At 38.1% G+C, this 10,970-nt stretch overlaps 1 protein-coding gene across 1 annotated transcript; it reads right to left on the bottom strand.

The window, feature by feature from the left end:
* Nucleotides 1-922: 922 nt before the first annotated feature.
* On the bottom strand, nt 923-10,737 carry LOC144436622 (uncharacterized). The gene is made up of 8 exons (XM_078125448.1): nt 10,444-10,737; nt 7,292-7,418; nt 6,169-6,362; nt 5,124-5,302; nt 4,283-4,448; nt 3,454-3,548; nt 2,767-2,998; nt 923-2,005 (listed from the first exon to the last, which is right to left on the bottom strand). Exons 1-8 carry the CDS (start codon nt 10,520-10,522, stop codon nt 1,998-2,000), a joined length of 1,080 nt encoding a protein of 359 aa, XP_077981574.1. The 5' UTR covers nt 10,523-10,737; the 3' UTR covers nt 923-1,997.
* Between the last annotated feature and the right edge of the window lie 233 nt (nt 10,738-10,970).

A 10,970-nucleotide genomic window follows, 5' to 3' on the forward strand; every position in this document is an offset into this window, starting at 1 on the left:
CGCTGCTGTGTGATAGTAGCGTTGGTCAAATAAGCAAAAAAAACGACTCTTGGTAATCGAGAGTAGATGAAAAAAGGTATGCCTTGATGCTATGTATCACATCATGTGAATTCCTGGCAATAGCTGTGTGAGTTTCTAGAAATGATTGTAACATGTTTCAGTATAGCTGGAATAACATGTAAGGGTATTGGATATTTTCGACTGAAAGAACTACCAAAAGGTTACAGGATTAGGAACCCTAGGGTATATTTCCAACATCCTTGGATGCGCGTGCGTGTAAACTTCGCGTTCAGAGAAAAACGTGGTGACTTGACTGTGACATTTCACCGTTGGTGGAGCTTTTCTGTATGAAGCTTGGCACTGAGACGGAGAATAACAGCCTCTATACCAAAAGTAGGACCCACCTTATACAGTTCTTACTCGTTCTGATATTTACTACTCTGTGTCTAATACTTCTGTCGATTTTTGTTTTGCCTTATACACTACAGAAACTTGCATGGGGAATCAACAATCCTGCTATGGACGAGGCTCAGCCAGGAGAAATAAACGAAAGCAACGTATAAGTGACCGCTGAGTGATAACCTACTCACTTCTTTCAGGCTTTACAAAATTAATGCCTTTATACTTGATTAAGTGTAATTCACAAAGCTAATAATACGAGAAAAAGTACAAAACCGGTCATTATCATACTGTGAAACTTCTTTTAGCAATGACGGTTACACGGTGTCGGGAACGACCATTTAACTTCTATAGGGAACTTCTGTCGATGATTCTGGAATTTCACTTCCAGTTTTGCAAGGTTATGTGATATATTCTGAGTGAACATGGATGTTTAGTATTACAGCTCTTATAAATTAATGTTGACAATCACCTAAATTATGCAAACGTATTAAAGCGCATTTAGCAAAAGAAACATTCGTCTTGTGTTGATTATTTTTCAAGCTGCCGTTCAAATTATAAAAAAAGGAAAATTACAGCCAGACTCTTCAATATCAGATCACTATAAACGCTCTCAAGTTTAACGATAGCATTGTATTAAACTCATACCACTATAGTGATCTGAGTATTAAAATAGGAAGCTACGTACGCAGTCGCTTCAAAAACATATTCCAAAAAGTAACGTTATCACTGTTAGTAACATCATTGTAATTGCTCATAAAACGAATAGCCAAAAGAATTTGAAAGGGAACAACATTTAATAATAAGGTTCTTCCGCTAAAATCCCATTATGTATTGATGAATACACGCCTGATGTCTAATTGGTGATGGGGATGATGTTTTCAGAGAGAGAGAGAGACAGACAGACAGACAGACAGACAGACAGACAGACAGACAGACAGACAGACAGACTGTATAGATGGCTGGATCACTAGTATGAGGGCGCCTCACTCACCCATCATTCCAAATACTATACGTCCTACAAAAGATTACAATCATAAGCCAGCAGCACGTCTTATATAGTTAATAATTAAGTTCAAATTGACAGATTCCATATATTGACCCCTAAAGTAAATGCCATGTCACTGTTCAAATCAGGCTTTATGGAAAAGTAATACAGAACTACAAGATAGTGTGAATACATTAAACAGGAACTTGTTACCATGGTTACGATGTGTATTAGTTACTGAGTAATATTTAAATGAAGCAATTATTTTGATGTAAGTCAACTTGGATAAATTTCAAATGGTCCAAATGTCACATGGGAAGACAGGAATATTTTGAATAATTCGGTAAGATTACGTAAGCCCTATTCTGTATTATTTGTATATACGCCGCAATTAATGTAATTAATAATTAATATTGATTAATATTGTTTGTTTACACTGCAATCATTAGTCGTTTATCTGAGGCGGCATTCGTGAAGTCAATGGTCACTCTCCCAAACGACACATTTCTTCATATCATTCCACACGAAATATCAGATCGTTAGATGCTATATCAGTGCCAGGTGAACGAGGTTACCTTCGTTCAATCTACCCTTGTGTTGGTTGGAGGACCTACATGACTGTAAAGTAGAGAAAATAAAAGTGAGATAAAGTCTTGTCATTTATCATGTAAATACTAAGTCTTAATACCTACTATTACGGCAGGCCATGTGTTGAAATAAAACACATTTTCATGCTTAAAGTCACATTCGTTTTTTAAAATTAATGTTTCATTTGTTAAAGTACACATTTGTATTCTTAAAATCGTTCTTTCTAAGGTAAAATTCAAATATTTGTATTCATATATAAATTTCATTTTGCTATTTTATTTTATCTATTCATATGGTTACATGTATTTTAATGTTCGTCAAAAATGTATTGGTATTCGTCAAACTTACATTTCTAATTTAATTTTCAATATTGTTCTTGAGGAATGATCACATAAATGTACTTGGTAACTTGTCAAGGACAAGTCATGAAGGTAAACCAACGTTGGCACGTTCATTCTGATATTTTGAGTCAATTGACTAAAATCTGCGGCCACTATACAAAATATGAACTGAGCTGTAATGTAACAATTGTATTTCAATCTTGCCATGCCACTCAATTTAAAACGTGCTAATATTAATGTTAATTTTTTTTGCTCAGCCAGAGGCGATTTAGAAACATCGCTGAGGTAGATTTTGTTTGGCCAGGCTTCTTGATTTTCGTTGTATTTATCGAGCCAGCCAATAAAATGTAGTAACTAACAATTCGTTCTGTCTAAACTCGATTTGTTTCCATTGTATAATTATAAATATGTTTTTCTGTAGAAAATACTGAGTGTACATTGTAAACTTACTTGTTTCATCCTTGTCTATAAGATAAGGATAATTCGTGTGAGGGGTACACCCAACAGCGTTACACAAGTACACAACAAAGTCATATTCTTTCCACCTGGAAATATCTGGTAATACAGCTGATGTTTCACCGATGTTTATTTTACGTATTGCAGCGGTCTCACGCTGATTGTGTATCCAATATTCAACTTCCTGGTGTGTTAATTTGCCGTTCTTGTATTCATCCTCGAGTGGCTGGGGAAGGGATGTGACGACATGTTACCGAAAACACCACTACAACAATGATTTCATTTCCATGCCATTCTGTTTTCATCCTTTTTTCTTTAAGTTTCTTGTTATTCAACTAACTGATTAATCTCAAGAGTGCGGTTAGAATGAAAATGGAATCTTTTTCCGGAAAGCTAAACCTTTAACACAAGTCACATGTCATGTGGTATTCTCAAGAAAGTTACGGTGTATATAGGGTCGTTGTGTAGATATAGGCCTGTGCCAGAGGTAATAATTGTACAGCGCTATGATCTCTCTGTCTCTGTCTCGCGCTCCCTCCCTCCTCTCTCTCTCTCTCTCTCTCTCTCTCTCTCTCTCTCTCTCTCTCTCTCTCTCTCTCTCTCTCTCTCTCTCTCTCTCTCTCTCTCTCTCTCTCTCTCTCTCTCTCTCTCTCTCTCTCAAATATGCGAATTTGAACTTGCCTCCCATTCAACAGTAGCTTCTCTTAAGTCTTCACAAATCACGCAATCCAGATCCATTGTCTTAACGTTTGTGATAAGTACACCTCTACCTGGTACTGTGAGAAGTATGATTCTTTAGGAATTAATAATATATGGAAAGAAAACTATACATTGCCCCCAAGTAGATTAGAAAATACAAAGTGTGTATGGAACAGAATCTCGTTCAGCGATAATTAACCTTTGTTCTACACGCAACAGATATATAGAGAAAACTCAGTGGTACCTGAAATGTCCGACTGTTTCAGTCGACAGCATGCATATCACCCACTTTTCAGATGACACGTACCTGAGCCTAACGGGTCAAAGATACCTGATAAGGTAAGTAATTACGAGTGTTGGTATTTCATCCTTATCAGACTACTTTCTTAATCACGTTAAAGGGGAATGCCCGCCATGAAATAGTCTTCGGATTCTGGAGAGTCGTTTCATGAATTCACATCACAATATTTTCGCTCGGTTACTCGGAAACACCAAATTCAATTCTATTTTTTCTTTTACTGGAACACTATTGCATCATGGGTCTTAGCAGTCATGAATAGTTACTACATGCACACCAGATATTCATGACTCCTAAGAGCATATTTCGTTTACAGAGATAGTCAGAGGTGAAATCATGGAATCACTCTCCAGAACCTAAAGTTTATGAAAACACCATAATTTCCTGGAGTGGCATTCCCCCTTTCAGTTACCTAGCTTTAGCGAAAGGAAATGTCCTCAGAAACGTATTTTCGGAGTTACTATTTATTCGTATTGTGATCCTAGAAGTAGCATATATAAGAATAATATTTACCTTCTTCTTTAGTCATCGCTGTGGTTTGTGTAGCCATGCCGTAAACTGAATTTATGCTTCCCTGTAAAACGATCGTGTATTTTTTTCCAGGGTAGATAAGTTTGTCACTGTCAAGCAATGCGTGTCTTGCGTGGTTTGACTGATGATGATTCTGCACGAACGAAACCTGTCAATGTAGAATAACACTGAAGATGAAAGGGCAGTGGACGTTATGACGTTACGATTTTTTTAATGATTGAACTCAAGAGGGCGGGCCAAAACAGGCACATGTATGGGGATAGACATGAACTTGGGTAAGTAAAACCGGGATACAAGCTACATAGCTGATAAATTAATTAATCAAATTGTACAAATTGACTGTCAAAGAGTTTATCAATTAGTTCAAGTTACATTGATGTTTGAGTGAACATTCCCTTTAATTGTGTTATCTATCGTTTTGAGTTGAGCTCTCAGTAACCATTCAATGCATTCCTGGTACTTAGTTACCACTATATTATTGTATTTTAAAAATTCCATGTGAGCTGTCTTTCACTTTCGTGGTGTTTTCTTGGAAATACAGTTGGCAATAACACGTATAGGTATACATGACTTAGGTTCATCAGTGCTATGTTGGAAAGTTAGAGGCACGTGTCAGATTGGGATTAGACTTTTGTTGCCGAGTGTGAAAAACTGTTGTCTGACAAAGCTATAGAAATAGTTGGTTCTTATTCCGAAACACTCTACTGATAAGACAGCACACATGCAAGAACCAGGTGTTGAATCACGGGCCTTTGATAAAGCCAGTGACGTCAATTTAGAATTTCTTTTAAAAATTCATGAGTACGTCTAAGGGTATACTGACCGCTTTACTTGGGTGTGGTTCAGTCCAATACGTCATGTTATATCCAACGTGTTGAAAGTGGTCAACACGATGCAGGTTACCATGGTGATCACCGTATGGTGTTTTCGGTGCCAGCCATTCGATATATATTGAACGACTTGTTGTCTCCACTGTTACAAGTTCTGGGCCCTCTACGGTTGCTGCAAATAATAAATGTCGTTTACTTATATTCCTTTCTCTTCTTTAAATATGTACATGGAAGGATATAAACTTCGTCAACTGGTTTTATTCTTGAATCTTTTGTTCCATAAAACGACTTATCATCCTATTTACTGAAGCCCAACGATCAGGCCGTTCAGGGAGCTGTCAATTACTGGATGCGGGGTCGGAAAGAATTGGCGTGCAAAACGAAACAAAAAAATTGAATAAGTCCCCCCCCCCTCCCCCGCCTTATTTTTTGAAATTTGATTAACACCCCCCCCCCTTACATAAATGTTTGAGTGACCCATCCCCGAAAAACAATTATATATATATATATATATATATATATATATATATATATATATATATATATATATATATATATATATATATATATATATATATATATATATATATATATTCATGTGTCCAAGCTCCATCATATGTATATAAGTACTTCAGTATGTTTGTAATATAATCCCCCCCCCCACGTGTATTTTTGTGTTTTGGAATGACCCCCGTGAAAATCCTTCGTAACCCCCCCCCCCCCCCAACGTGCCAAGCCATAAACAATGGCGGATCCCTTAACGCTTAACAGTTACTGGTAGGGGTACTGAGATTTCTTCAACGAGGGAGAGATTTGAGTTATTAATTCTTTAATTTCGAGATCGGGGATATATCTTCTACTTATCCAATGAAACTTGAAAGGGCCACGTCCCTGTTATTTCATTCTCCGATCCGTAATCAATGAAGATGACGCGACACATTTACGAATAAAGAACAGTCTAATTGTGGACAGTATAAGTTTGGTATATCATCTACATTTCATCAGTGAAGTATTACTGGTACTATAATATATTCTCACCATCATTAGCAGGATGCATGACAGCAGGTTCGTCAGTCATGCCTCCATTCCCGCCGCTATTTCGATCAGCTTTAACAAAAGCACACCAATACTTATGGGGATCCCTCAGATCGGAACCAAGATTACAAGAGGCGTGTGTGGTGTTGAAACACTCAGGTTTGTCCACCAAACCGTGCTTAACGACTTTATGGCAACTGAGGAGAGATAACAATTACAGGTAGCTATTTTATCTACCAGACACTTTGTACCAGGTGCATAGTTCATCTGTCATGATGTTAATTTGTAGCTTTAAACATGTACGAGCTGCAACGTGGACATTTCTTCATTATGTAACTAAAAATATACATTCACTAAAAATAATCAGATATTGTACATTGTACATGTTAATCAATGGTCAATATTATCCATAAGCAGTACAGAAACAAGTTGGAATCGTGATCGCCGCTGAGGACGCTGAATTTTGGGTGCGGACCCCAAATCAATTTGATTTGATTTGATTTGATTTAATTTAATTTAATTTAACGAGTATACAGCTACAAATAATATGTTTATCCATAGTGATGCAATACTGCTTAGGGTGTACGATATTACGAGTACGTGATTGTACCTGACAAAACATTTTCAACAACACATTCCATTTGCAGCTACTGCTAGATTGTAGTGCTTTTTATATTGTAACAGCAGGAACGGGTTGGTGTGCTTTTTCACAGATGGGATTTTTTTTTCATATAGGCATAATCTAACCCAAACTAACAATAAATGAGACACCAGCGAGAGTGTGAGAGAGAGAGAGAGAGAGAGAGATTCTGTACCCAATGATATCGACAAATGATAAGCTTTGCTACTCTTTTACGATGCAGTAAAAAAGGTGGTGGTGGTGGTGGTGGTGGTGGTGGTGGTGGTGGTGGTGGTGGTGGTGGTGGTGGCGGCGGCGGCGGCGGCGGCGGCGGCGCGGCGGCGGCGGCGGTGGTGGTGGTGGTGGTGGTGGTGGTGGTGGCGGCGGCGGCGGCGGCGGCGGCGGCGGCGGCGGGGCGGCGGCGGCGGTGGTGGTGGTGGGGATGGTGGTGGAATGTAGTTATTTACATCAGTCAATATACCAAAGAGAAATGTTTAAAGAACACACCTTTGGTATCGCACTGTATAATATACAGTTTCATTCTCTGTTGCATCCAATGGTGGATCCCACGTGATCGTACAATTCATATTTGGACATCGAAAGCGTAAATTTTTTGGAGCTCCAGCAGTATCACCTATAGCAAAGAAAGATAACAACTGCATTCACTGACAAATCATTGAAAATGAAACATCACCCACCCATATGATCAGCGCTAAACAGCGTGCAGATAATATATGTATGTTTGTCTACGACATTGCCAACCAAGATGGTGCTGTCGCTTTGGACCGTAAGAGTCAAAATAACAACCTTGGAACGGAAAAAAACATATTACATAAATCTTTCTTAATCATGTAACAAGCGTGGTGGGCAGTAGGTAACTTTTTTTAAATACATTATATTTTTTCCAAGCTACAATCGATAAGACTTCCATCACGATGTGTTTTACCGAATTCTCAATTACCGGAATCTAGAAACTTGACTTGTGGAAAGAACCTCCGAATTGTAACACAAAGACAGACTACGATTCATTTTGGCTGAATGGCTAAATTTTCTTCCATTTTACCTGAATATTGCATGCGTCATGTTTATACTATGTGCGTCTTTTTAGGCCATTGATTACTTTAACTTTAAGTTGTAGATGTAACGTTTCGACAAATTGTGTCCAGCCACCGATGTACTTCCATTATGGTCGTTTTTTAGTGATGCCTGTGATCGGAACGTCGTTTTATCAGTGGTCAATTAAAACTGGCTCTGAAGGTGCCGAAAAGTATTACCTTTAGTATATGATGTGATAGAGTAGGACCGTGACAGATGTAAGATAATTACCATGTACTTATTGATCTATGAATAGCTAAGTTTAGATATATGTTAATTATACATATGACCTGATTCACAAATCCCCATGCCATGTAATTAAAGTTAATGTCAGATACGTTAAGCAAACAAACTAAGGTCCATACTTGATAGTCTGGTCCCATTGTAATGAATAGTTTATGGCCCTAGATTAATTTGTGCATACACCCCATTCCGCTAAACCCAGACATGTTTACATGTACTTGCCATGCACAGGTTGAACTTTACAAACCCTGATATGTTAATTGCTACTGACTGATTACTCCATGATGTATCGTACCCATTAGGCTAAATCCAGATATTGGTAATGTGTTATGTATACTGCCCAGCCCCGCCACTGAATGATTTGTGCATACATTCCAATTTGCCTAAACTCAGACATGGTCGATAATTGCATTGATTTTACCTGTGTGTGTATAGAGTCCATTACAGCTAAACCCAGATATGTTAATTGCCTTGATTTACTTGTGTTCTGTATACTGGCCAACTGTACAACCCCAACTGTCACGGATTGATTTATACATACATAAACCCTGATACGTTGAGCAAACAGATTAAGGTCCGTACTAGTTTAGTGAATACGTACGTACACTAAAAAGTCACTGCTATATGAGAAACATTGATGATTTGTAGACACAATCAACTAAGTTATTTCTTCAGCGCATTGTTCTTGGTGAAGTTATGATTAAAACTCACAAGCAGGGAATATTTGATTGCGGCTATTGGACATTTCCATGGTCTAATATTTAGTATTTTTGTTGTACGTCGTTGCTTTCGGTAGGTCGTCAACATGTTATAGTGTCACCTTGACCCTCGCTGGATTACAAGGGCAAAATGTTGAACAACAAGCTAAAGGAGAGCCTCGGGTAAGGTAGTCGGATGTTGTGGTCGTTGACTTTTTTTCTATATTGACGCATGGATTCACTTCAGTAAATAAATTGAAAGGGGGGATAGGGTGAAAATATTGGGCTTTAGACATTTCTTTTGTCATCACCCACAATGTCCATACCGCACTTTCGAAAGTATTGTCATCGCCTGCGTTTTTTCTCCAGGGTTTCATTTGAGAGTTTCGAAAAGAAAAAAAAATACTCTAATAGTAAAAACATATTACTCTGAAACGAAAGAGATTACACAATACATCCATCACTGTCCTTGTATCGTATAACAGCCAGTAGATGTTTATATAGCCAATGATTTCAACTTTACCAGTTTAAAGTGACTTCTTACATTGCAAACAAACGGACATTTTTTGGAAAGGTCAATCCAAACTATAATAAATGAATTCTTGTGGCTGTGATTATCTACTATCATTTTTATTACATAGACTTTCAGAGACAGAATATACACGACAGAGGAAAACGCGCTTCAGCAAATTAAGCCAGACAAACTAAAACTGTTGTTGCGACGTGCTGATACAGTGTATAAACTATTGCTTGGTTGAATTATACTCACAGTAGGGTGGTGTTTCTAACGAACTCCGTGATGTTGCAGTGTACATTTTTGGGGGACTTCAAGTGTTTATACGATCATGATTACCTGGTGTTTATATCCGCACCACAAAGGGCCCGCTATCACCCACTAAGAATAATCTACCACATCGGACAACAAGCTTTAGTCTGTGTATATCTTAGCTCAGGTGGTCTGAGATCTTAGTAAGTTGAAGGTTCGTTTTCCACAGCAGTAAATACAACCTCAAATGAAAAGTGACCAATTCGAACGCGTTTGCTAAAACTGTACGAAGAATAGACCATGCAACTGAAGTACGTACGGGATATAGGAAACTACTGAGGTGACCTTAGCTTTCGAAACTAACTACGTACGTCATCAACCGAGACCACAATGAAAGGCAAATATATCTGATTATTAATATTTTCGATTCCATGTTCAACATAACAATTCTTATGTGTTTCATCTACTAATAAATACTGTACGTACGTGTCGGTCTCCTTTTACCACTTTACCAATCTGTTGATACACAGATATACTTTATCACCAACCAACCCCCACCCCCACCCCACCCCTTTGACCTCAACGCATCTAAAAGTAAAAAAGTATGGCCATCTTAAATATATAAGTCAAATGTTAACACGAGTTCATTATGACGTATAACCCCACTAGAATACATCTCAGACCACGATATCACACTAACAATGTAATCTTGTCAAATCGAGCACGCCAAAAAAGTTTGAGAAATACACAAGTTAAGAACTTAGTTAGATTAAACCATGATAGGGAACTTACGTCGATTGATACATCTTTGGAGGTTTCATGGAGGTGTATCAAAAACATCACCCCGAATAGCTTACCTGTTGAAGTGGATGTTGCTGCTACAAGCAAAACTGCGACTATTGTGAAATGACTTCTGTCGAACATATACCCCATCATTAACCCACAGAGTTGTCCTATCCTATCTGCGTATATGTAGTGTCAAAAGAACCTGCGGAAACAAGATAGACGACGGTCAATGGCAACGCTATCGCAATATCCGACGCCTGCTTTAGAGCGCACTGCAACATGGGACATAATTTGAAGACATGTTTACATCTGCGATCGGATACCATGCGATGCGATACTTCTCCGAATCGGCGAAGCGTTCTTGATGGCGAAGCACAGGAGTATGAATAAATAACAAATACCCGGATGTGACGTCACTATCATCACACCATCTTCCAGTTGAAGTCCGTCTCTCGTCTCCGTCACTATCAGATCATTAAATCTTAATTTAATTTATTCATACATCATTACTATTTTCCTGACTACTGACTTTGATGAACGCGTTGTTGTAAAAATAAAAACGTATACTTTTTCAGCTGATTACATAACAAATATGAGT

Source organism: Glandiceps talaboti, chromosome 6 (genome assembly GCF_964340395.1).
Source record: "Glandiceps talaboti chromosome 6, keGlaTala1.1, whole genome shotgun sequence".
NCBI classification, from domain to species: Eukaryota; Metazoa; Hemichordata; class Enteropneusta; family Spengelidae; genus Glandiceps; species Glandiceps talaboti.

Coding starts and splice junctions, on each gene's coding strand:
- LOC144436622 (XM_078125448.1), bottom strand. CDS start 10,522: ATGATGGGGTATATGTTCGACAGAAGTCATTTCACAATAGTCGCAGTT. Junction 6,363..7,291: donor TATACAGTGCGATACCAAAG/GTGTGTTCTTTA, acceptor ATCTCTCCTCAG/TTGCCATAAAGTCGTTAAGC. Junction 5,303..6,168: donor CATGCATCCTGCTAATGATG/GTGAGAATATAT, acceptor TATTATTTGCAG/CAACCGTAGAGGGCCCAGAA.